This window comes from Rhizophagus irregularis, chromosome 6 (assembly GCF_026210795.1).
Source record: "Rhizophagus irregularis chromosome 6, complete sequence".
Lineage (NCBI taxonomy): Eukaryota > Fungi > Glomeromycota > Glomeromycetes > Glomerales > Glomeraceae > Rhizophagus > Rhizophagus irregularis.
The window spans coordinates 4,303,239-4,329,159 of record NC_089434.1 but is presented as its reverse complement, the minus strand read 5'-3'; the positions used below and the strand labels follow the sequence as shown (position 1 = coordinate 4,329,159).

Here is a 25,921-nt window from a genome sequence, read left to right as displayed (position 1 = left end):
GCTTTCTTCAGCAATTTTATTTGTTTATTTTTATTAATTTTTATTTTTAGAAAATCAGGTCATAATATTAACTTCCAAATTAGTATCCTAATATAATTTATTCTTTTAGGACATAAATTAACAGAATTTGAATATAAATAAATGATTAAATTTTAAATTTTAAAAAAATATTGAATTAATTTACAAAATTGAATTAATTTAAAAATAAGTTGCCTTGATTTCTGATTAAAAAAAAAAAAGAACTTATATTTACATAATTTTTGGTATATTTCTATTCATTAATCATTTACTGTACGCGATTTATTCCGTTTTATTCCTTTGTATAAGATATTATTTATACTTAAGATAAGTATGCTAGAAACTAGAAAAGGATATTAACAAAATTTATTTAATAATATTAAAACATAGTATTAAATAATGTATATTACTTTTTTACAAAATTTTATTACTATTAAATATTGAAAATCGGTGCGCGAATTTTTCGAAAATTAAGAGTAAACTAATCTTCTAACAGTGGTCGTAATTCTGTCAAGAGATACAGTATAGCATATTCAAGTTTCACATTGAATCGATCATCAAAAAGAAGACCTAGATACTTTGCATTGTTTTTGTTTTTGGTCGGGACCTTGTTTGATTCTAGTTGTAGTTTTTTTTTTTAAAAAAAAAATTAGTAACGCGTTTATTAATTATGTCTAGCTCATAAATGAATACATAATTATACAAGCACCTAGAAAGCGATATAAATAAATTATAATGCCCTCTATAACTAACCTAATTATTCTAAAAAAAATTACTACGATAAATTTAAAAAAAAACCAAAAATTGTTGGTTTTAAAAATCTATCTATTGTGTAAAGACGCTACTAATCTAAGATATTTTATATATTTTTTTGATTTTTTTTTGATATTTTCTTATGTTTACTAGATTTCCTAAATTTTTCTAAACGCTAAAACAAATAAATCTATATTGGCACTAAAAATCCTAATATCTCAACAAAAAACATAAAAGAAAAGAAAACAAAATAATAAAAAAAAAATAAAATTAAATTAAATTAAAAACATTAAGAAAGAAATCCTAGAATCTACACTCTTGACGGAATTGTATCCAAAAATCGGGCAAAATCGTTTTTTGTCCACGTGTCTTTTTCATCCAAATCCAAGCGCAAATCCCAAGAAAGCAATCCTAAATTTGTTTAATTAAAAAGTGACAAATTTGTTTATTCGCTATCGGAATCTTCTCTTCGTCTTGCGTTGTCACTATGCGTTTTTTGTTTTCATTGTCTCCATCTTCCTTTTCCTTATTCTTCCTTTCTTCTTGTAAATCGACTTTCTCCATTTTATCTAATCGTTCACTAAACTTGTTGTTTAAATCATCGAGCTCTTCATGTTCTTCTTTACTTCTGGGTATCGTCGAAAGAGGACAAGTTTGGGCATTTACAAACTTTTCACCCTTAGATGTTGTTTGTGCAGGTACCTTAAATTTATTGATTCCTGTTCTCTTTTTATATACTCCATCTTTTCCAATCAATTCGTCTTGACCTTTCATTTGCAAGCTTTTTCCCATATCTTCGTTCATAGTGGACCTATAGATTGCCTGTAGTAAATCTTTTTCATTGTTGAAATACATCAAAATAAATTTAATTTTGATAATTTTGATAATTTTGGCAAAATGTCCACCGTAGATCTCTCTGAATCATTTTTCTTGATCCGTCTATTTTTTTATATGCTTGCCACTCATATCTTCTTTTTATCTTTGTTGCATCTAATTTCGCGTCAAACATCCTAAAAAAATACTTTCGTTCATTTTTTGATAAAGCTATATTAGATCCACCTTTTAGAAAAATCTCTTCCATTTCTTTTGTTAGTTTTTTAGCAATTAATATCTACAAGAATTGATAATAATTGTACGAAATTTGTGAAACATCGGCTTAATGATAAGAATTTTTTCATAGTTGAGCAAGTTTGGAGAAATGTAACGGTTATATAACCTACAGAAGTCTCAGTATACTTTAATTTTTTTTAAATAAAATAAACTTACGAAATTAAAGAAATTATTTTTCGCAATTTTATAACATTATTATAGTAAAATTTATTCATGAAAAGGTGATGCGCCAAATTAAAAACAATTCAATAATTTGCTCATTCATCTTATTATCTAACATAAAATACCGTACTCATCTTTTTATAATCTGAAATACTTCATAATCTTCTATATTATCCTTTTTAATAATAATTCTTTCTATAGTAAACCGTATTATAGTTTCAGTTGTAGATTCATTAGAAAAATACATGATTAGATCTCTGCCAGAACATGGCTGTATCTCGTATGTTACTAAAAATTGTATAGTATTTTTATTTTAAAAGAAAAAATAAAACTATCTTTAGTTTTACCCTTATTATCAGAATATAGGGTTGTACCCGCCAATAATTCAAAATGATTATAAGATTAAAACAATGCAACAGCAAATAAAGAAACTTCATATTGTTGATAATGGTATAATGATAAAACAATTATTTAAATTCTTAAAATAATTATTTTATGATTTTTAATTTTATATTTGATAGAAAAAGATGAAGTTCATAACAATCCTAACCTTCTGACAGTAAGGATTATTTTTAAAATATTTAAAATTTACCCTAAATTTAACGTACCGTATAGCACTGCCTAAAATACCCCGGGTATATATCAATTTCACCAACTTAAAAATTGAATTATACCCGGGGGTATCTTGTATGGAATATGGAAAAATTGGCCAGAATTAGCCGAATTCTTACCAGAATTAAGATTTTTTAACTACATATCATACCCGGCGGGTATATTATAGTGGGGGTACGCGGATAGGGGGGTCTCTTAGGCAGTGCTATACGGGTAATATTTTTTTTTTATTTTATGCGGATGAATTATATAAATTAGATTGTTTACTATACTTGATTTTTTTTTCTTAATATAAATTATTTAACTATGACCTGATGAGATTTTCTTCAAGATTCTTAGTTTGTAATTTGAATAATTTGTTTTTTTATTTTTATCTGTTTTTCTCTTTATATTATTATTATTAGTAGCGTAAACTGAACACGTTTTTATTAAATAAATTTTAAAGTATATTTTATCTTAAATTTTATGCGTGGAAATATATGGTGATCATTAATATGAATTTATTTTTAACGCGTTCACGCTACAAATTACAAGAACAAACTATACGTAAGTCAAAAGTAATTCAAATCAAACCGTAAACAAACCCGCCAAAACGACAGCGCCACCCTGGTGTCGGAAAATAAAACACGAGAGTATAAAAGGCTAAGGGGAAAAAATAAAAAAAAAGGAAACTAAATAGGGCGAATTAATCTATTAATATAAGGTATGTCACGAAAGTAGACAGATCATCTATACAATTAAAGAGAAGAGTATCTCTATGAGATTGCCAAGTTCCTGAATGAAGTCCGCAGGAATTAGGTGATACAACAGTAAAAGACCCGGATGTGATAACGGGATAGAGGTAGTGTATCCTTCGCCGAGGTTAAATAGCAGGCGGAAGACTGGGGACTTATTGACTCGTTCATAGATATCGAAGGTAGCTGAGTCCATGCAAGTCGTCAGTAGCACAGCTAAAGCGATCTTGTGTTTTTTTAAGGATTTTGTTGATGTCGTCAAAGTGTTTGTCGCAGAGGCCTATATGAGTGTTGGTATGTAGGATAAATAAAGTTTGATTTTTTAATTTTGGAGCCTTGCGTGCGTGACAATTTGGAACTGGTGGGCAAGTCAGTTGGGTTATTTAAAATCCATAAACAAGTGTAACGCCAGTCGATGGTACCATGCGTGATGTCGGTGTTAGCGATGAGTTATTGACAAGTGTTAAAAATTCGTGTTTGAATGTTTGAATAGGGTTATCATTACATTTTCTTATATTTCTGTCCACTATATACAAATTGTTCCAACTTATAAATCCAAGTGAAGTGTTGGCAAAGAACTTATGATTGACTATAAAAGGGTCATCTATATTTGTGACGTTGATCGGCGCGATCGTTAAATTTGTCGTTGAGTTCTCGATGGTGAATTAACTAAAAAATTAGGTTCCAAATCAGAAAATTATTTTGTTTCAATTTACGCCTTGGACTTATGGTAGGAGAATTCATTCGTTGTTGAAAAGTATCTATGCAATTTGCCGAATCTGTTGAGATGATGCAAGTGCTCTTCTCTTGTAAGGAAGGGTAATGAGTGCATGAAGGGAAGAACAAAGTTGACCCCGAGAACGTGACTTGGGGAGCGGAGTTTGCTATTTGTATCCAACCGTAACCACTTCTGCAAAATTCAGTACCTAGTTGCTTGACGGAACCATCCGTGTAAAAATGAAATTGTTGATAAGGAGCGAAAGCTGATCGTTAATATGAATGAATTGTTGTTGCAGAATTATCATAATTCTGAATCCAAACCACATGATTTTTTTTTTTAAATTGATAAACGTATTTTAATTTATTATTAGTAATTGTAGGAAAACATATTACATATTGAATACAGAAAAATACATTGAAATTTAATGGAAACAAAGTTCCGCTAAATCAAAGGCCTTTGACTGACTGACCATTTTGGCTTACTACCAACATGATTGTTAATTTGACCCTACTTTTAAAAATAAACTCACTCACTATCTCTTCATACCAAAATCTTCGTATAATAGAACGAAGTAGCAACTATTAAACTAAATAATGTGTATTAACTAAAACTATGTACTAAAATTACTAACCTTTTATCACTTTTATCTAATCTAAATACGTCATCTTTACTATTTTCTAATAATATTTTTAATCATCATCTATTTTTTTTATTATATTCCATATTCGTTGTAGCTTCTTCATATGTAGGCAAAATCCGCAAAAAAATTTTCGTAACATCTTCTTTGTTACATTTCTAGACGTCGTCTCCTCATTGTTGATCAATTTAAATAATGCGTCCCAATCTATTGTAATATTGCATCCGTTAGTCCGTTAGACTCTATAAAATAGTCTTTGACATAATCCAACATTAAATCAATCTTTACACTATTATAACTCAATTCTTTGAAGCACCTCCTGAATGCTCCCTCTATATGAATATAATTCCACTTTAGACTATGTTCATCCACTAACAAATTATTAATGTTAATTCCGATTTCTTTTATTGTTAATTTACAACTTATTAATTCTTTTTTTAATCGCTGGAATTTTGACTTCTTGGTCTGACCTTTGCGCTCCCATTTGATCGTCTTTAACTCTCCATCTTTTATAACATAATTCAACCACATCAAACTATTTTCTTCTATACTATTATCTATTTTCATATTCACGGCTTCCATTTCTCTTATCTCTTTCATGTTCTCTTCCAACGACAATTCATTTTGTATTTCAATATTTTCTAACGTCATATATGGTTTTAACATAGCTTCCGTTCCATCATGTGCTACTTTCCGTCCTTTTATCATTGTTGCTATATTTTTTTCTATATACACTAAGCATTTCCCTGCATTAAGCTTTCTACTAATGTTATATTTACAACCTTTACAATCCTTTAGAATTGGTGAGTCATAATTAGCACTATCCAAACCACATGATATACTATATATCTTTCACGATCGCATCTTCGGTAATAATATAGCGCTCTCACTATAAACCCAACACATTTTATTTTACATTTAAAAGGAAAAAGGGGTTTAAAATTAAATTATGTAATAATTTTTTTAAATAATTACTTTAATAAAATATCCGCCACTCCTTGTAAAATTATAAATATCTACAACTAAATAAATAAAAAAAAATTCAATAATTTTTTTTTTAAAAAATAAAATGTAATAAAAACGAATGAAAAATAATAAATTAGTTTGGTTATTATCATGTACTTCCTCCACTACTACTATTACTACTATTACTACTTCAAACACTACTATTTTCACTAGATTGTTCATTTTTTTAATACTTTTTCCAACATTTTTTAACTAATAGGTTTATTAAAAATCCATCAACTCCACTTTCAAAATTTAGATCTTTATCTTCTTCACTAACTAATCCAGTTAAAGCAAATATTAAAGAACGAGAATGTTTAGTAATAGTATTAATAGTATTATTTTCAATAATAGGAAAAATTGGTGATGAAGGTATTGGTGATGGGGATGTAAAGGTGATGTTTTGGATTTTATTTTGATTTAGGTATTTTTATCGATATTTTAGGTTTTAATAAACTTGTGATTGAAAATGAATTGTTTTGAAAAGAGAATTGATCAGGATTTGATACTCTTCTATGTAAAAATCTATTCTTTTGAGTAAATGGTTTTAAATGATTGTTTGATTCTGAAACTGGTGATGATGGAATAGTTTTGTTAAATAATGATGATGAAGGAAATTCAAAATTTGTAATTGTATGTGATGCAGCTGGAGATTTAGCAAGTGTTGTATTTGTTGTTATTGCTGTCGATAATAATGAAAATTTCAGATTTTGTTAATCTTCAATTTTACGTATTTCTGCTTTTGCTACACGTCTACAAATAAAAAAATTTATATATTAAAATATATTTCTTTTTAATTAAATACACATACGTAGGTTTACTAAAAAAAAAGAATAAAGATTTACCCATTAATACGATATCAAATCCTTTTCGATATTCTCCATCATCATCTAATGCTTTTTTAAATTTTTCAACTCCCACATTATTTCAAAAATGTAGTTAAAATCGTTCTATTAACTGCATTATCTTCAACCACTAAAACTTTAGGTCGAACTATTAAGATGACTTTTTCAATCGATTAATAAAATTTTCTTTTCTAAAACTAAATTTGTCATTGACTAAATTACGACGGGACATAAAACTATCAACCCATTTCCGTGAAAACTTTTGATATACTGGTTTTTTTGGCTAAAGAGCGTGCTTTGTCTGAATCATATAACGCGAAATTGTTTTCAATTGCCTTCATGAATCTCTAAACTATTCTATTAATTCAGTTTCAAGCTGTTGGTATTTTGGACGTGCACCTTGAATAAGTTTTCGAACATAGGAGCTACTATCATAAGCTGATCCTTATTTTTCAACCAGTTACGAAGTTGTTTGGTTCAATCTCAAATTTATCTGCTGTTGATCGTTTGCTATGGATCATGATTTGATACTCTTCTTTGTAAAAATCTATTCTTTTGAGTAAATGGGTTAAATGATTATTTGATTCTGAAACTGGAGATGATGGAATAGTTTTGTTAAATAATGATGATGGGGGAAATTTAAAATTTGTAATTGTAGATGATGCAGCTGGAGATTTAGCGAGTGTTGAATTTGTTGTTATTGCTGTCGATAATAATGAAAATTTCGGATTGTTGTTCATCTTCAATTTTACGTATTTCTGCTGTTGCTACACGTTCATTACAGGCATTTGTATGTCTACAAATAAAAAAAAACCATATATATATTAAAATATATTTCCTTTTAATTAAATACACATGTACGTAGGTTTACTAAAAAAAAAAAGAATAAGGATTTACCCATTAATACGATATCAAATCCTTTTCGATTAGGATTTTCTCCATCATCATCTTCTAATGCTTTTTTAAATTTTTCAACTCCAATAGCTCCATTTTCAGCTTCATCAAACCTAATCCCACGTTTTTTCAAAAATGTAGTTAAAATCGTTCTATTAACTGCATTATCTTCAACCACTAAAACATTAGGTCCTAAATTACAACTCAATGAATTTGCTGATTTGGATTTTTTCAATTCATTTAAAGGTGGAGGGTTAATATTTAGTGATTCAGTGATTCTGACATATTTGGTAACGAAGTTGACATTGTAGTAGGCGTTGCGCAAGGTGAAGTGGAAGGGGTAAGTAAAAAAAAGTTGATTTCGGAATAGGTAAAAATTTTTGGTTCTTTATTTTCAGATGATAAATGAAGATTTGGAAGTGTGGTGGAACGGTTAAAACGAGGTCGTAAGGGTGGTGCACCGGAAAGTAATGTGAATCAGAATCTGATTTATTTGAAGGATCGTTAATAGTTGGAGATGTTTTTTTTGAAGAATTATAATTAATGAATGAAATTGGTGATGTCATAATCAATTTTGGAAAATATGAATTCTCCTCTTCCAATAATTTTTCATCATCTTTTGGACTTGAAAGTACAGAAACAATAGCTTTCTCTAATTTACGAGTTCCACATGGACGTGTAAGAATAACAACTTTTCTTCTTTTTCTTTTTCTAAGTTGAATTTCTTCAATTTCTTTCTGTAATTTTTTTTACAAAATCTGCTATTTTTCCATGTTTTGCTAAAATAGTCGTAAATACTATAGGAGCTTGTTTAGAATCAACTTTTAGAAATAATTTTTTTAAGTCGATCAATATCATCAATAATAAATATAATATCACCATCTAAATTACTATCAGTAACATTTTCTTTATCTTCACAAATAAGTTCTTTAACTTTAAGCCATCCTTTAAAATATTTTTCAACAACTTCTTTTAATTACCCATCGACACATTTAACTACAACTCTTTTTGTTTCACTTCTTCAAGAATAATTTTTCGTTGTTTTTCTTCAAAATCTTTAATTAAATTATCATTTTCATTAAAAGAATCTAAAGGGTTAAAATCTCCTAATCATCAAATCTAACCAAATTCTAAATCTTGTACCAACTCCAACTTCACTTTCAACATCTAATTTACCTCCCATTTTTTCTACTAATAATTTTACGATAGATAGTCCTAATCCTGTACCAACTTGTAAAGAATTTTCCCGAGAAAATGGTAGAAACATATTTGTTGATAAAATGATGGTGATATACCACATCCTGTATCAAGTTATTGTTATTAACGCGTGAATTTTATTTGATGATGACGATGTATCCGTTGTTGTTGATATCTTGTACTCTTGCATGTTTCTTATATTGATAACTTAATGATGAATACGATAATGATGCTATTGAAATTAAGACATATCAGATATCCTTTTTTCGTAAATTTATGGAATTTCTATTTAAAAAAAAAAGACAAATATATTAATAACTCGAATAACATTTAATTACCGTTCCAATTTAACTAGTACTCACATTTTTTTAAAAAAAAAAAATTTGAAGAGAAAGAGAAGTTACGATCACACAAACAAGTGAAGTGGGATAGACATTAAACAATCAACCAAGTTTGAAAGGGGTTGAGTCAATCCGTTATATCTGTTATTGTTACACTTACGCTCTAATTTTCGTGTAATTTGGGTAAAATCCAGAATTATACTTCACAAGCTTATCCTCATATAGGTCATAAATTTACCCGATAACAGATAATCTAAATAATCAAATCATAATTAGTTTAAACGGATTTTTTTTTCTTTTGGAAAGTAGTGTTTTATTTTCATAACTTACATTCATTAATAATAATTGTTTTAATGCACCATCTTCAGCTCATAACCCACCGACGAGCATCTCTTGGTTCAAACGTCAATCATAAGTAAAACATCATCAGCTTGTTGATGTGGAGATTAATAAATCATATGCGCATTCTCTATTAATAAATTTTCTTCATCATTGTATGTTTTTATTCATAGAATCGCTATCTTATTATTATATATATCAGTAAACATCTGTTGACCTATGAAACAAGCTTCAGATACTTCTAATAATTTGACTAAATCAATTCGTTCCTTCTGTTCTTTTTTCTTTTTATTATTCCTATTCACTATTTTAATATCATTATCTTTTTCGCTTAATTTCTTTTGGTTAATTGGATCTTCAACGTAATCTTGTTTTCACTTCTAATTTCGCAAAATCTAATACACTTATTAAAGAAGTTCCACAACCTTTTAACAAATTCAGCTTGAACTTCATTTAACTTGCTTTCTTCCATTAATTCACAACTTTCTAAAATACCATGAAGAGAAGTTCTTAATTCTGAAATATAGAAGAAATGAATGCACCTTTTGCCCTATCAGCAACGATAACCCTACTTTTTAATACTTTACTAACAACATTTACACCAAAATTGCTCAAATAAACACGTTCTTCATCTTCCAATTGTCTTTGTGAATCTTTTGTCATAGCGATTAAGAAACCAAAGCATTTTATGTATCATTATAAATCGATACAACAATATCGGAATGTACATAATCAAGAAAGAGGGTTGGTAATGGAGGTAAAGAATTTTGATAAATACAACCTTGTGAACGAGCTTGCACTAAATAAACGAAATAAAAAATGATCAAAGAAGCTTTTACAGCTTCAGAGTATAATTAAATTTCACCAGCAGAAGCGAGAGATCTTAAATTATTTGATGATACATCAGGAAGCGGAGTATCTACTTGAAGTACGAGAAGTTATAGATCATGAACGAAACTAAAGGCAAGGCATCTAATAAATAAACCGAATCTACATCTAAAATGTCCCTCAATAATGTAACTGCCATGTTAAAGCATAGGATCACCAAAGTAGGTTTACCTTATTTTCTTTGTTATTAGAATTATTAGCTAATTGAATTTCCAAACAGAATTTGCTAAATTCAGCTATACTCTCCTCAGTCTCGTTCTTACACGTAAACGTAAAGTATTAGATCATAGTTCCAATTCTCTCATGACAACTTTAGCAAATTCTTTTAAACTTCCACGATCCTTTTTTGAAAAATTATCCCTAGGTTCACGATCGATCACACATATCGTACCACCATCATCGGTTCGTAAAGAGCGCCAGCATAAAATCTTATAAGAGGAGAATCAGTAGTTAAAGGATTATTACAAAATCTCCAATCTTTAGTGGTATCACAAATGGTTCGCCGTTTTCTTGTAATATAGCATGACAAAAACTTATTTCCCTAGTAGTTTCACTACATCCCATACTATCTTCAGCTTTAAACCATTGATGAGTCGTATTGAGAAGTGATATCATTGATATTGATGTCTTAAAATGTTTTTTTGATACTAATGCTACTATACGAGTAAATTATCATTTGATGTATGAAATCTCCATAACGCTCTTCTACGTTCAACTTCATTAGGAGGCATGGGAGAAGGAAGGTCATCATCATCATCATCATCATCATCATCATTACGACAATCAATAGTTTAGAGAATTTGGTTTTTTTGGATTATATCAAATGAAATAAAATCATACTATAATAAAATCATACAGATATTTCGTTATTATTATCATTATTATTATCCTCAACTCTTGCGATTATTTTAACTATTTTCTTAAATTTTCCTTGAGCATAATTATAAAGGAATTCTTTCCATTCATCAGTATTATTTGATCAAATTGTATATCGGAATCAGGGGAGGTACTAATAATGAAATATCAACTTCACCATTAGGAGATGACAATACATTATCAATAGAAGAAATTTGTTTTGGAGATAATATTATTGTTATCGTGATAGTAAATTTTTCTTTTATTAAAGTTTTCCATTCCACATCTTTATAATATTTACTTGGATTCGATATTAAATCGGTATCGCTATAGATTTTCTATGAATAATATTGTTATTGTTATTAATATCATTATTATTATTAATTCCTTGTATAGAATTTGAAAGTTCTTTATCAAATTTGTAAGATTTAAATATAGAAGTATCCAAGAATTTTTTTCGTACAAAAGATTGATGTAGGATGAAGATGATGGCATGTGAATAAATAATATTGGTTGTAAATTGTCATGTGACGGTTACGTATCTGTTGTTTCGACTGCGGGAAGTATGTTTGCTGTGTAACAAAAAAAAAGTATATGCACGTATTGTCTAAAAATGCGTTTTTTTACACAAGTAAAAAAATGAAGTGTATATACTGTATTGTATATATTAAAGTGATTATTTATATTTTCCTCCTATTTAAATCATTTACGTAACATCACTAAGTTCCATTGCGAAAAAAAAATAGTAACGTAATATTAAATTTGTACAGAATGAAAGAAAAATAAAAAGTTTTCGTACAATTTAAAGAATATGATCATTAAAATAGACTAGTTACTAAATAAATACTAATCTATTTGTTAATTATTAATTAGATTAGATAAGGGAAAAGAGATTAATAGTTTGGAAATTTTAGGCTTTGATAATGAACTGAGAGGATTAAAAATTCAAACCAATTAAGAATAATATTGAATTTAGGTTCGGTACGCGGTCAATTCTAATTTCGTTTTATTTGTAATAAAATTGTAGGAATCCTTGTATTTTATAAATGAATAAAGAGTTATTTTAAAAATGTTACGCTAGCGAACAAGATGCGTAAAATTATTATTTTCATTCATTTTTATTGGACGGTCAAGAATGTGTACCAGGTTAACTTATACGGGTAAAATCTGTGCTATTTGTTATTGATAATAAAAGTTGTAAATTAATTGAATTCATATAATTCAAAACAAATTCCATACCGTACCATACTTGTTATACATATAACTTGTATTATTATAGACACAGCTGATAAAATTTCAAAAATGTATTTTTTAAATAGTCTAATAGCGGTGTATCCGATCTAAAAAAAAGCAAAATTTTTTTTTGTTCCCAGTAACATTAATAATAAATCGGTATAAAAAAATTCCAGAATTTTTTTTTTAATAATAATAGGTCGGTATGGTACAATAGATAAATATAAAAAAATTTTCTGGATTTTTTTTTTAATAAATAGATCGGTATGTATAAAAAAATTTTCTGGGATTTTTTTTAACAATAGAACGGTATAGTTAACGTTCCGATAAATTTTTTTTTTAAAAAAAAAATTCGAAACGTTAAAAAACGTTTCTAGTACAATTACAAACAAGACCTTGTGGAAATTGTAAAAAAAGTTGTTTTGGCCTCCATATATTGTGAATATTGTGTTCAAATTATTTAAAGTCAAATTATTATACTTGACATCTAGAAAATAGAAATGACGATATTGATAATTTAATACGTAAATGCCAATCGGTAGCTGAATGGATCTCATATGATAGGTTAGATTATTTAACAAAAGTTGCTCTGAAATTTATTCAGTAGATTGGATTGATGGACAACACAGAGAATGAACAGCTATTAAAAAGATTTGGAATTTGGAAAACAAAAAGTAATAGTTAAAAAATTAGAGAATGTTAAAAGTGCGGACCGAAGTTGGTTTGAAGAGGTTTGTAATCAAAATTAAAAAGGGAATTAAAAGAGATAATATAGTAATTTCTTTAAATTTAAAAATATTTTTTTTTTTCTCTAATAGGCTGAATCACTTTTCTATATGCAACAAATGGATGAATATCGTTCAATGTTACGATCACTTATTGAATTAATGAAAGAATGCTGGAATTCTGATCCGGATAAAAGAAAATAATTACAAATTGCTAAACATCGCCTGGGCGATCATCGCCTGGTCTTCGATCACGTGAATCTCGTTTTCAGTTTCCTCGGTTCTTTCGATCTCAAGGTATTTTTCTTTTTTCTTTTATTTTTATTTCTAACTTACATTCTTACACTTTGTTTCTTACTAACTCTATTTCATTATTTTTAGGTCCTTTAGTCCTTCCGGTTCTGCAATTAAGGTTCAGTTGTTTTTCACTACGTTTCGTTTCTTACTCTTTTTTTTTTATTTTGTTTCTGTTTCATATTTCGTTTTTCACTAATTTATTCCATTTTTTTTTAGTTCTTTCGGTTCTACAATTAATAAGGGTGTTTTTTTATTTATTGTCTCTCATCATTTTTCACCTCATTACTTCTCATTATTCCATCTTTTTGTCTCCCATTATTTTCTATTACATCTTTTCATTTTCCATTATCTCTTTTTCTCCTGTTTACTTCCCATCATTTCTTTTTGTCTCTCATCACTCCTTTTCATCTTCCATCATTCTTCATCTTCCATCATTCTTCATCTTCCATCATTCTTCATCTTCCATCATTCTTCATCTTCCCATCACTTCTTTTCGTTTCCCATCACTCTTTTTCATCTCTCATCATGTCCTATTTTTCCTTTTTGTTTCCTATCACTTCTCATTACTCTTTTTTACTCCCTTTCATCATTAGCATCTTTGTAATTTACTTATCCTTTTTATTTATTGTTATTGTTTCTTTTATTTGTATCACTTCAATAAAAATAAATATGATGTAATGGTGATTTTTTTCTTTAAAATTTCATTAAATAAGATTATTGAATAAATATGTTTGCAAAAAAATTTTTTTTTAAAAATATCTTTTGCAATAAAATTTTAAGTTTAACCGATCAAAAATTAGAAAAAATCAGCCATCACCCGATTAATAAATTTACTCTATATATTGTACATCATGTAACATATTTGAAAAAAAAAACCCAGGCGACAATCACCCAGGCAACGTTTAGTAATCCCCAATTATCTTTTTTAAGAATAATTTCAAAATTTCCTCGCTTTGTGTATATCGTTCAAGTGTAGATTAAAAATCCCTTAATATTAATCTCATGATGATTGGGAAAGTACTCAAATACTATAAGAAAACTCTGATATTTCTAAAATCATGTGTTTCAGCAAAATACGTACTTTGACTTTTTAAAAAAAAAATAACATCATTAATCTTGAGTAATTTGATCTATGTTCTTTTTATACATCCATATAGCTAATTTTTGCGCGTCCTTTCTCGTAAAATTCTATGATTATAACAAAGATCATTATAAACGTACTGACAACCATATCGCCATATTCATGTTCTGATCGGTTATAGTAATATCACCATCAATAATGAAATTGCTACTATTCTGAAAATTAGCTCGCATGAACTTACATAAATTATTACGGCCTCTTTATCAGATGAAGATTGAGATCATTCAACTGAAGTTAGAATATTTGAAGTATTAATAAAAACTGATCCCCTAGATTTTCTTTTAAAACGAAAAATTTTTTGGTATTAAATCTTAAATCTTACCTTAATGATTTTTCAAAATCTCGTGTAAGCAGGGAAAATTAACGTCTCACCTAATTTTTTGGTTTATCGTCATTTATTGCATTTTCGATAGTTTTTTTAATTACCTAAACGTGTAGTAAATAAATTATTTTATTTTCGTCAATTATACTATACAACATCGGAGGTATATATCATACTCACAAAAAATATATATAGTCTGTGACAAGGATGGTAAACGCAAAGGTGGATTACCGGTAAAAGAAACGCATCAAAAAAAAAAATTATTTTAAGCCGTGAGAAGCGTGTAATAGTAGTACAGTGAATACCGCAGTAACAAATTCAGCGCGTAAAATGACGAAATGGCCGCACATGTGACGGATAGTGCGTGACGAGTAGGATTTTGTTACTAAATAAATTTCTAAGTCCCTATAAAAAATGGAAACAATGCACCGCTGGTGAAAAAATGCCACGTGATTTTTCGTGACATTTTTTTTCAGGTTTACGCCGGAAAAGGGGTGATTTTTTTTATTGTTGTACGGATTTTTTAAATTAATCAAATAATGTTGCGTTAGCTTACTACTTATAGTAACATATATTGATGACTATTTCAGATTTAGAATTTGTATTTGATAACAACTTTTTTTACGCGTAATTTCGTTATAAAAAGATCAAAAAACAAAAAAAAAAACAAAAAAAAATACTTTTACTCTTTCTTACATTTTTCGTCAGTTTCTCGAAAGTTTTGACTACAATTTCTATATTCAAATAAAAATATCAAAAAAAAAGATGTCAGACCTTTATGATATTACGGATAACGCTATAATGGCTAGTGATGAACTGACTGTCGAAGATACGACGCCAAGTAATGATTATTATGAAAGGTAATTAATTATATCCAAAACTTATTGTTTGTTTCTTAAAAAAAAAATGTATTTTAACTTTATTTACAAATAATTTTTATTTTAAAATTAGTACAAGTAGTACGAGTACGCCACCCGTTTATAACTTCAGAAGATCGACAAGACAACGAAGCAACCATTACTACAGAGTAGAAAGAATTCCTGAAGTTTCTGAAATTTTTAATTATGAAAAAAGTACCCGATTAGAAGTGTTGAAATGGTTGAGAAGAAATGAAGACAACAATCACGATGTTATATATATTAATTCCGAATCTATAACGGCAGAAAAATTATATGAATTATGTGACAAACATATTTGGTTTTCTTCTGATCATATAAATGCCTACCTCTCTTATTTGAATACGAAATTTCATCGTGTATTTTCTCTTACATCATTTTTTTATACAAAGTTAACAAAAAATGACGGATACAAATATTCTTCTGTCGAGCATTGGACAAAAAGAATTAAAATTTTTCAAAAAGATATTATCTTTATTCCAATTAATTTAAATGAGGCACATTGGATCTTAGCCGCAATATTTATGAAGGAACAGTTTAGAATTGCTATCTTTGATTCACTAGGGATGGTAACAACAGAAGATGCCGTCATTATTGGGGGGAATCTCATCAATTGGTTGAATGACGAATATAATCATAAAGTTAAGTTGGGTAAGGGAATTGCGTGTGAATATGACTCGAACGTAATTGAAGAGATAAATTTGAACCGTCAAGTTGATTTTTCGTTGGATATAATGTTTCGAAATAGAGACCCTCCGCAAGTAGATGGAAGTTCTTGTGGAGTATTTGTTTGTATGTTTGCGAGACTAATGGCAGAGAATATCGAGAGAGAAATAATCATGAAGATCGCAAAATGCCGAGAAGCTAGTATTAAATTTAGGAAAGTTATCTATACAGATCTATGGAAATATGCAAAAGAAAATAACCAAGTGGATACCGAATCTGAGGATTATGATGAATACGAATAATAATTGATGGCGGTTGTTCAGGACGATGTTTGTTCTGGATGATGAATATAGATCTTAAATGGGAAAATATTATTTTCAATCGGTTTGATTTTATATCATGTTCAAATTCAAATTAGGATCGTTCATATTTAGATATCTTTGGTGATCTCCCCTTAAATTGTTCTTTATACCTATTTACAAATTTTGTTTATAATTGATTTTAAATTTAACAAAATAAAAACCGATTAGGAAACAGAATATCATCATAAGTTCGGCGTGAATTAATTAGCAATTCATAAAACTTTTGAAGACGTGATCGTAACACGATTATTTATAAATAACGTGAGACAACTGAGACATATGGTTTAAATTTTTTTTTTATTTAGAAATTGGGTGAGTAGAAATACGGGCCGGTAAAAATTCTTACGATTGTCATTATATATAAATTCCAATAATCATCATCCTTTGTAATTTAAATTTTTTATTGTAGATATTTTCCGTCCTTCCGGGATGAGAAAAAAAAAACAATTATATTTACATCACCTTAACGTAAAATAAAGGCTGTTTTAAAAAGTTATTATACATATCTAATAAGTTAATTCGTGGAACAATCAATAGAATATTTACGTTAACTGATTGGAATGATTGGAATTCATTTGGGTCAATTACTCGGTTGTGTGAAAATAATGATCATCGGCAGTTCCCGATCGTTTATTTGAGAAAGAGGACATTTTAATTTTTTACATAATGAATTGAAGTAATGACATAATTAGAGTTTTAATTCGAGTGATTGACATGCGACTTTTTTATGCTAGGATGAAAAAATTTAAATTCTCATAACCTGCATCACGCAAAACTGCTTTACAATTGTGTCCGCCGCTGACGCAAAATTATTATTTCTTTTCTTTTTATTCATGATAACTCGAAGTAGAACAGATGGGACGGATATATCATTTATGTATGTAATAATCTTTTTAAGAAAATATCATCTTTTCCGATCATAATACATACTCGCCCCATTCTCATCATTCCTGTTTTAGAACTTGCCAAGTATTTTATCTAAAAACTATATATAATAACAAATTTTCACGATGAAGACGAAAATTTCAAAATTTAATTGATATTTACATCGTCGTGATCTTAAATATCATTCGATAGTAACGATAACATAATTTTCTTTCCTTAATACTACACAAACGTATATTAGGAGAAAACACTCGATGTAGACTATGAAACGGATGTCTTAATATTTCATGCGTGACTTGTCGAATATTTTTATTTTAGTTATATTTTACTCATCCCTGCAGACGTAAACTTTCATCACCTCCAGATATAACTTTTGATTTTGTTAATTGAAAATTTTTTTATTATCTGATCTAACTGATCCTCAATAGAAATATCTTTTTTTTTGACATATCATGTGGATTATGATGATTCTGATCCAATAATAACGATAATATTCAAATTATCCAAAGTTTATAAAAAATTTAGTCACGAGGAATCTTTCCAAGCAATCACATCGTATCCTGATCACGTGTAATCAATTATACATCTGAAGACAAAAGCGTAGTATTTTTGTAATTTACTCATGTATCACTCACTCTTGCGACCCTCTTCATTTAATAAAATAAAATAAAAAATCTGGAGATAAAAGAATCTTTTGAAAAGGATCAAATTTCATAAGTTCCATAATGAAGTAATATATTTATCTTTTTTAATAAAGAAGCATACTATCAACATTTTATTTCTTTACTTTCTGTTTTACAAAATCTTTTTCATAATTAACTCGATTATCCGAAAAATTTACATATAATTAAATTAGTCATAGTTAAAAAAAATATACTTATATTTATGTATATTAATTACTTACTATCTCTTAATCCTAAATGCAATTTTTGAAATATTTTAATACTAACAATACTGTTTATTTTTGATGCACATTATTCTAGATTTGATTTATTGAAATCATCAACTAGAAAAGAGAATTTGATTAAAATATCAAATATGTTCAGGTAAATTATCAAATTGATATAGTTTAGATAATCTACTGCTTGTACAAATATTTTTATTAATCTTTTTTTTTTTAGACAAAACATACAAAAATTTAAAATTATGCATAATTGAATATGTCAAAAGGGTAACCAATTCATTAATCTTTTTGTGGCCTAGCACTTATTTAATCTATAATTAATTTATTTGTAGATTTCAGAAGTTGTAATTTACTTATTTTAACGAAACGTTTATTAACATTTCGTTATCTTTCTTTTTTTTTTAGACGGCCGTATCTCTTGACAATAACGCATGGGAAGTTCACATTGGTAAATTTTTTTTTAAAAAATTTATTTAACAAAGCATTTACTAACATTTCATTATTTTTCTTTTTTTTAAATGGTCGATTCTTCATTTCTCAAGCCCTATAAAAAATTTTTATCCGAATATTTCCATTATTTCTCCGTGTCTTCCGTAAAAATTCCGTGAAAATGGTAAGATAAAACACAGATCAGATTTTTTACAGGGAAGGTGGATATCGGTATTTCTTTCAAGGTAGATATCGGGCTTGTTTTTTAAAAAACATATATATATATATTTTCAACAAAACAATCATTTAACATTTTTTTGTTTTTCTTTAGGTTTTGAAGGATCCAATTAGAAAGTTTCCTTGCAAAACTTAACTTTAACCGTTTACTTTTGGGATTAGTATATAGATTTAGTATAGATTGATTAATTTATTTTATTAATTTATTAATGTAATAAAAATTATGCTAAAATAATTTAATATTATTTAATAAACTAATGTTATTTAACGCTACTGATGATTATTGTCTATTTAACCATATTGATATTACTCGACGTGATTTTTATCGATATATCCATTTAGGTTAAATTCAGATAATTTATCACTACTTATCCATATTGATATTACTCGATGAGTCCGATTAATATCGATGTATGTTATGCGACCTTTTCATTAATACATATCCCCTAGAAAAATTTCCCGGTACTTAATTGTTGAGTTACCATGAATAAAAATTACCCTGATATCACGCAAGGCGTAAAAACGTGTTTCTTATGTAATATGGAAGACGAGTCTAATCTTCATCTATGGCAATGCCCGGAAGCAATCACTTTATTAATACCTACTATATTCAACAACTTTGCTATCAAATTACAAGCGAATGCCGATTCGCCAGCTTGTACTTGGCAAGTTGCTATCGGATTTTGTGCCATATTTTCTTGGACTCGAAAACCGATGTCAGAAATTTTATTAAACAAACATTTATTTGATTTTTTTACTTAATTATATTCCAAACGAACTTTTAGCACCTTTTCAAGCGGCTATTAAATCAAAGAAGCGTATCAAACGTTTATTATTATCATTCGTTCATGATCTACACGTTGAAATCTACAACACTATTTGGAAAACACGTAACTCAAAATTCAAAGAATGGAAATCATATCTAAAAAGACCTTCCAAAACTACCGACGTAGACAAACACATATTCGTCACCCTCGAGGGATCACTCACAACGACAACCTACACAATCGCCTTGGCAGTATCGATGTCCGTATGGCGATGATAGACGCATCCTTGACATTACCGTCATGTGGATTTATTTTACCTCTTCAAATTTCCTTCATAACTTACCGTGGTATCATTCGCTAGACTTTCTGTTTTCATAGATAGTTCTTCTTTAATTAATTCTTCTCGGTACGCGTCCCCTATTTTTACTTTAGTTTCTAATTTCTTTGTTCGTTCACTGCTATGGCGACTATGTTTCCCAGTTCGTTCTAACGAAGGGTGGGTCCGCCCGTTGGATTTGTATGTCTAGTTTAGCTGTGTACTTATATTGTGCCTTGTAGTCATAACAAGTCTGTAACTAAACGATGTATTCACGCCTTCTAAGTAAAATAAAATAAAAATAAAAATAAAAAACTTAATTGTTGAGTTGATTATGACAAGATGTGTAAAATTTGTTATTTTTGGCATAGAAGCAATTAATAGGATGTGGGAGCCAGTTTGAAGTTTTAATGAATTAGGGTTTTTATTGATCAAATAGAAAATATTTATTGTTGGGTCAGAGACAATCATCTTTTCATATTCATCCAATAAACGATGTTCCAAAAAAAAAAATGAATACATTTTTATGGTGCAGTCTAAAAGTATTTATATTTTTATTAAATTAATGGTAAAATTAAAGGGTATTGCTAAAGCTCACCGGCAGTGATGGTCACGACCATCACCGTCGGTGAGCTTTAGCAATAATAAATAATAAAATAATTTACAATCTATTTACTATATATTTTTTCTATTAAATTTACTTTCTAAGATTACTGGCTGATAAATGTCTATTTCTATTAAAGTCTATAATTTTATCACGTCGATGATACCATCTCACTAACGCGTGATACGATCTTAAAATTAGTTTATTTCCTATAACTAATCCAAGTACAAGATCGTACGTCACAACACTATTGAATATGTACAAATTGACAATAGTGTTGGAAGCTCCGAATCCAAGTAAAGAACGTTGGATTCGTAGCTACTTCAGACAAAAGAATATTTATAGCCAATAAGAAATTGCGGTAATGTGGTACAATAAGAAATACCATACTAAATAATAATAAATAAATTAATTAAATTAACTTTTAAAATAATAAAAATAACATAATATTAAACAAAATTTCTTACGTTGGAATTATTAAATGTGGAGTATTTTTAACTCCACACCTATTAAGTGTGGAGTATTTTTAACTACTCCACACCAAAATCTTTGCATTATTAATGCAGTCTCAAATATGGCAATGTTTCTTCCTTCAGGGTTTTTCCAACGTGCCAAAAAATATAATATTATTAGATTTACAATAAATATAATAAATATTATGATCAATGGATAAAATTCTTTAATATGATCTCCTGTAAAGTAATAGAATTAAAATTTAATAAATATTAATTATTTACAAATATCAAAAATATTTAATGAACAACACTTACGGGTCATTATAAAAGATGCACTTTCAATTAATGAAGTATATTCATTATTTGAAAGTGCTCTAAAGCCTTTTTTTTTGATCAAGGTGCTTAGATCATCAAATATTGTTCGTGAGCTCAGTTCAATTGCACCTTTAGCTTCATTTTTCCATATACCACTTGTTGATAACCTCTGTTCATCTACTGGAATTATTTTGGAAAATTCTTGAATCATATTCTTGAATAATTCCGACTGATTTGTTTGAAGAAATTTTTTATAAAAAATTTTCTGGGTAAAATTTTGATAGATGATCATATGAGAGTAAAGAAATATAAATTTTTTGTGAAAAATTTTAAAAAATTAAGCAAATATATGTGTAAAGAAAAAAAAAATTTTTTAAAAAAATTTCGTCTCCTTTATAAAATTTTTCAACCCTCCTTTTTTTTACTTTATTTGGTTTGATTATGAAACGCTAATATGTATTTGTAACACATTTCTAAAATTATTAGCAAGTATTGTTCATTTTACTAATTTATAGTAATCATTTGTTTTAAAAAATAGGGTACAATAATTTATACACTATTTAAATTATAATGGGATTAACAAAAAATCAATTATTACCCAAACAAAAAAAAATAATAATAATAATTGATATTATCTGTTATACCATTATTGATAAGCATTAAATCAACAATAAATTTCACCTACTGCGTCTAATAGATATTGTTTTGTGTGATACATTTATGTATCTCTTACGGATGAAGCCGATTAAAAATTTTTTATTAAAAGTGTATGGTTGGAAATTCCATTCTAGAATTAGCAACCCGCCTCTTTTTCTAGAAATATTAATCTAACAAACTAGGACGAATTTATTTTAAAAAGAATTACTTTTTCGCTCTTAAAGTTTACAATTTTTAGAAAAGGATCATCATAAATAAAATATTGATTGTTCTCCGTGTTACATAAATATGGATTCCTAATTTTGATATATTTATTGGATGTCATGTTAGTAACACATCTTTTTTATAGACTATTCGGTGTTAAAATAAAAAAAAACCAATTATTTTATTATTATCATTAAAAAAAATAGCTATTATATATTCATATTACACTTTAGATAAGTCAGTCATCCTTATATGGGAGACTTCATAAGAAATCATTGTAGAGAATTTTTTCAAGTTTGCCTCTGAAATCCAGAAGTATAATAGGACCCAGAAATATATATATAGGGGTCAGGTGATGAAAAAATTTTTTTACTATGAGCTGTACGCATTTTTTCAGGGCCGGAATTATGATAATGCCAGTCGGTTACTATAATAGGAAATAAAATTCTGACTGGCATTATCAAAAATTATCTAAAAAAGGAAAGATTTTCATGATTTTTTTAGTTCAAAATACGCAAACTCAAACCTGACCCTTTTATATATATTTCTGGGTCCTAGTATAATACTGTTAGCGAAGCTCAACCAGAAATTACCGGAGCCAATAAGAAACAAAAGATGATGATCAAATTATTGATAAAGTAAGTGCTAAAATTTTCTATTAACTTAATAGCTAATAATATAACATATATATTTAATTTAAAATTTGTTCTTAAGGGCGGATGATCTCATCGAAAAATTTACTATGAACAGTTATTTTAAAAATGTTACACTCGCGAGCTATTATATTTAATAATCATAATTTTTTTCAATATTTTTAATAAAAATTCTTTAAAATTATGTTTCCGAAATATTTGTGATAGTATTTGATTTAGGTGACAAAATCATAAAACTTTTTTCTTTTTTTTATTTTTTGTCATTTTTTATTGGCCGTTCGAAAAATGTGTATCGAGTTAACTTATAGGGTAAAATCTGGACTATTTTTCACACTTTCTATTTTTATTTTTTATTTTTAGATTCCATGTGAACTAGGTCTACGATACAAGTATTTTACACACTTTCACATCCAGGCGGTATAAAAAATTTTTCAGAAAAATGATCACGTGCCTGAGTTTCTTCGGAATAAAAACTAGAAAAATTTATTTTTAGGGATGTCCTTTAACATTACATAACGTGTACCTAATTGTCGCAAAGTTATTTATCGCTGGGTGATTATGGTGCATTTGGTGCATTGATGCTGATGTCCATCTAAAAATGGCACATATTTCAGACGTGCTCGTTATTGATAATGAGATTTGTAAATTAATTGAAATTCCGCATAAAAAAAATTCAAATATTTTCACATAATTCAAAAAAAATTCCATATCGTAACTTATATACAGCTAATAAAATTTCCAAAATATAATAGCGTACCGTACCATGCTGGCTCTATAACAATTATTGTTATTATTATTAACGTTCTTTTTTTTTATTTTTTATTATTTTGCGTGTATATTTTTTTATATAGTCTAATAGAGAAGAGAATAACGAATAAGACGAAAGTTAGAGCAAATTTTGTCAATAATACTGTCCTACTTATAAATTTTATATGGAGATCAATATCAGATATCAAACGTACTTTCATAATTATTATTGATCTGATTGTATTGATTTACACTAGCGAATAAATTTAATCAAAATTACATTAAAATGAAAAAAATTAATAATATTATCCCTAATATTTATGACTCTGACGACGTCAGTAATTCAATGATACTGAACTTAAAAAAAACATACAGTATACAAATATCAAACCGTATCCGTCGTAACCGACAAGAAATAGTGAAAGTTTAAAATTTTGTTATAAACAACTGTTTAATAATTGACTTAGAAAAGAAAAAGGTGATCTTAAAAAGAAACTGCACGTTATGCGGTGTAATCTATATTAAAGTACGCCTGGTTAAGAAATTGTATATTTGGCGTTTATAATAAGTTTATGATTTCAAAATTTCCTACGTCGCGTATATGTCGTTATTGAAATGTTGGATCATATTGCTATTACAAAATCATTTGCATTTCTATACAATTCATGTATTTGATATGAAAAGGATTTTAAAAGGCTTTCATCAGTTGATATGATGTATGGCGAATTGGCGATTGTTTGATGTAAATAAATTTCTTTTATTCTTTGATATGTATAAATGAAAAATTTGGATAATTAAAAAAATTCTCTGATTGTTTTGCGCAACTTTTTCAGTATGCATCTTGTAATTAAATTTGATAAACGACTATATTTATTGTTATGATATACCGACAACATGAAAAAAAAAAGATTAGAAAATACGTGAAAAAAGAATTAGAATTAAAAGTAAAACCTTTTAGAAGAAGAGGAAAGAAAATTCATTAACAGCAAATAATATTTATCATTGTTACAATTTTTATCTTAAATAATTATTAATAATAAATCGATTACAATGTATAAAATTTAAATATGGAAAGAAAATTTTATAATTAAAGTTATTTATTTTAAACATCCATTGATTGGATAAAAATCATTTAAAAGTAAATTAACGCAAATATTTATTTTTTCTTGAAATTCATTAAATCATATATACATATCAACTTTTTATATCACCTCACGAAAAATTTTCCGGAAAAAACTTATAAATGTTCATTTTTCTAGTTTTTATTCCAAAAAAACTCCGACATATGATCAATTTTCTAAAAAATTTTTCATAGGGTCCAATCTCTTCAGACCCCCATATAATCACCCTCTATATAAGAACACCTCCTTATAAGCACCTTAACCTACATATTATTTTTATACGAAAATTTATAATATTATATATTTTCCGTTATATACTATTGACTGATATTATAAATAAATAATATAATATTATATTTAATGTAAAATATATAAAAAAAAATAAGATATACTATTGACTGATATTATAAATAATATAAATTATATTTAATGTAAAACATATAAAAAAAAGGTTATAAATACATAATGGTAGGATGCGTTACGCAACATCATACTTTTAAAGATAAGGAATTAATAGATGATCAATTACCCAGATGGAGTAATTTGCAGATCCCGGGCTAAAACCCGTGATAATTTTCATAATTTTGGCCAAAGTCAGATAACGTTAGATTTCCTTTTTCGTTTCAAAACGAAGATGGTGAAGACGTTCTATAGATTGTTACAGACCTTTAAAGGGAATTACACAAAGAATGCAAAGAACAATAGGATTATCAATGAAATTCTGTAAAAGGAATAATAAATAGGGATTAAAAATAAGTATTTTTGTTTTTTTTATTATAAAAATATATTGTTTACTTTAAATTTTTTAAATCAAATCTTTAAATAGTAATTAATTTCAAATGGCGTAACCATAAAACAAGTAAATAAATGTATC

At 27.6% G+C, this 25,921-nt stretch overlaps 8 protein-coding genes across 8 annotated transcripts; 2 read left to right on the top strand and 6 right to left on the bottom strand.

Moving 5' to 3' along the window:
• Nucleotides 1-1,182: 1,182 nt before the first annotated feature.
• Nucleotides 1,183-1,575, bottom strand: OCT59_026634 (uncharacterized protein; the record flags this gene model as incomplete). The annotated part of the gene is made up of 1 exon (XM_025327051.1): nucleotides 1,183-1,575. The coding sequence occupies one exon, from the start codon at nucleotides 1,573-1,575 to the stop codon at nucleotides 1,183-1,185; it is 393 nt and encodes a 130-aa protein (XP_025173177.1).
• Nucleotides 1,576-4,954: 3,379 nt separating this feature from the next.
• Nucleotides 4,955-5,455, bottom strand: OCT59_026633 (uncharacterized protein; the record flags this gene model as incomplete). The annotated part of the gene is made up of 1 exon (XM_025319693.2): nucleotides 4,955-5,455. The coding sequence occupies one exon, from the start codon at nucleotides 5,453-5,455 to the stop codon at nucleotides 4,955-4,957; it is 501 nt and encodes a 166-aa protein (XP_025173176.1).
• Nucleotides 5,456-7,049: 1,594 nt separating this feature from the next.
• OCT59_026632 (uncharacterized protein) lies at nucleotides 7,050-8,758 on the bottom strand (the record flags this gene model as incomplete). The annotated part of the gene is made up of 5 exons (XM_066143296.1): nucleotides 7,050-7,300; nucleotides 7,495-7,707; nucleotides 7,775-8,224; nucleotides 8,314-8,460; nucleotides 8,635-8,758. The coding sequence occupies 5 exons, from the start codon at nucleotides 8,756-8,758 to the stop codon at nucleotides 7,050-7,052; spliced, it is 1,185 nt and encodes a 394-aa protein (XP_065992828.1).
• Nucleotides 8,759-9,699: 941 nt separating this feature from the next.
• On the bottom strand, nucleotides 9,700-10,031 carry OCT59_026631 (uncharacterized protein; the record flags this gene model as incomplete). The annotated part of the gene is made up of 2 exons (XM_066143295.1): nucleotides 9,700-9,854; nucleotides 9,911-10,031. 2 exons carry the CDS (start codon nucleotides 10,029-10,031, stop codon nucleotides 9,700-9,702), a joined length of 276 nt encoding a protein of 91 aa, XP_065992827.1.
• A 509-nt stretch (nucleotides 10,032-10,540) lies between these two features.
• OCT59_026630 (uncharacterized protein) lies at nucleotides 10,541-10,871 on the bottom strand (the record flags this gene model as incomplete). The annotated part of the gene is made up of 2 exons (XM_025327049.2): nucleotides 10,541-10,684; nucleotides 10,749-10,871. The coding sequence occupies 2 exons, from the start codon at nucleotides 10,869-10,871 to the stop codon at nucleotides 10,541-10,543; spliced, it is 267 nt and encodes an 88-aa protein (XP_025173174.2).
• A 4,520-nt stretch (nucleotides 10,872-15,391) lies between these two features.
• OCT59_026629 (uncharacterized protein) lies at nucleotides 15,392-16,941 on the top strand. Its single transcript, XM_025311289.2, has 2 exons — nucleotides 15,392-15,689; nucleotides 15,781-16,941. The coding sequence occupies exons 1-2, from the start codon at nucleotides 15,595-15,597 to the stop codon at nucleotides 16,691-16,693; spliced, it is 1,008 nt and encodes a 335-aa protein (XP_025173172.2). The 5' UTR covers nucleotides 15,392-15,594; the 3' UTR covers nucleotides 16,694-16,941.
• A 2,807-nt stretch (nucleotides 16,942-19,748) lies between these two features.
• On the top strand, nucleotides 19,749-19,970 carry OCT59_026628 (uncharacterized protein; the record flags this gene model as incomplete). The annotated part of the gene is made up of 1 exon (XM_066143294.1): nucleotides 19,749-19,970. One exon carries the CDS (start codon nucleotides 19,749-19,751, stop codon nucleotides 19,968-19,970), a length of 222 nt encoding a protein of 73 aa, XP_065992826.1.
• A 1,402-nt stretch (nucleotides 19,971-21,372) lies between these two features.
• On the bottom strand, nucleotides 21,373-21,876 carry OCT59_026627 (uncharacterized protein; the record flags this gene model as incomplete). The annotated part of the gene is made up of 2 exons (XM_025333345.2): nucleotides 21,373-21,587; nucleotides 21,666-21,876. 2 exons carry the CDS (start codon nucleotides 21,874-21,876, stop codon nucleotides 21,373-21,375), a joined length of 426 nt encoding a protein of 141 aa, XP_025173171.2.
• Nucleotides 21,877-25,921: the final 4,045 nt, after the last annotated feature.

Coding starts and splice junctions, on each gene's coding strand:
- OCT59_026629 (XM_025311289.2), top strand. CDS start 15,595: ATGTCAGACCTTTATGATATTACGGATAACGCTATAATGGCTAGTGAT. Junction 15,690..15,780: donor AGTAATGATTATTATGAAAG/GTAATTAATTAT, acceptor TTTTAAAATTAG/TACAAGTAGTACGAGTACGC.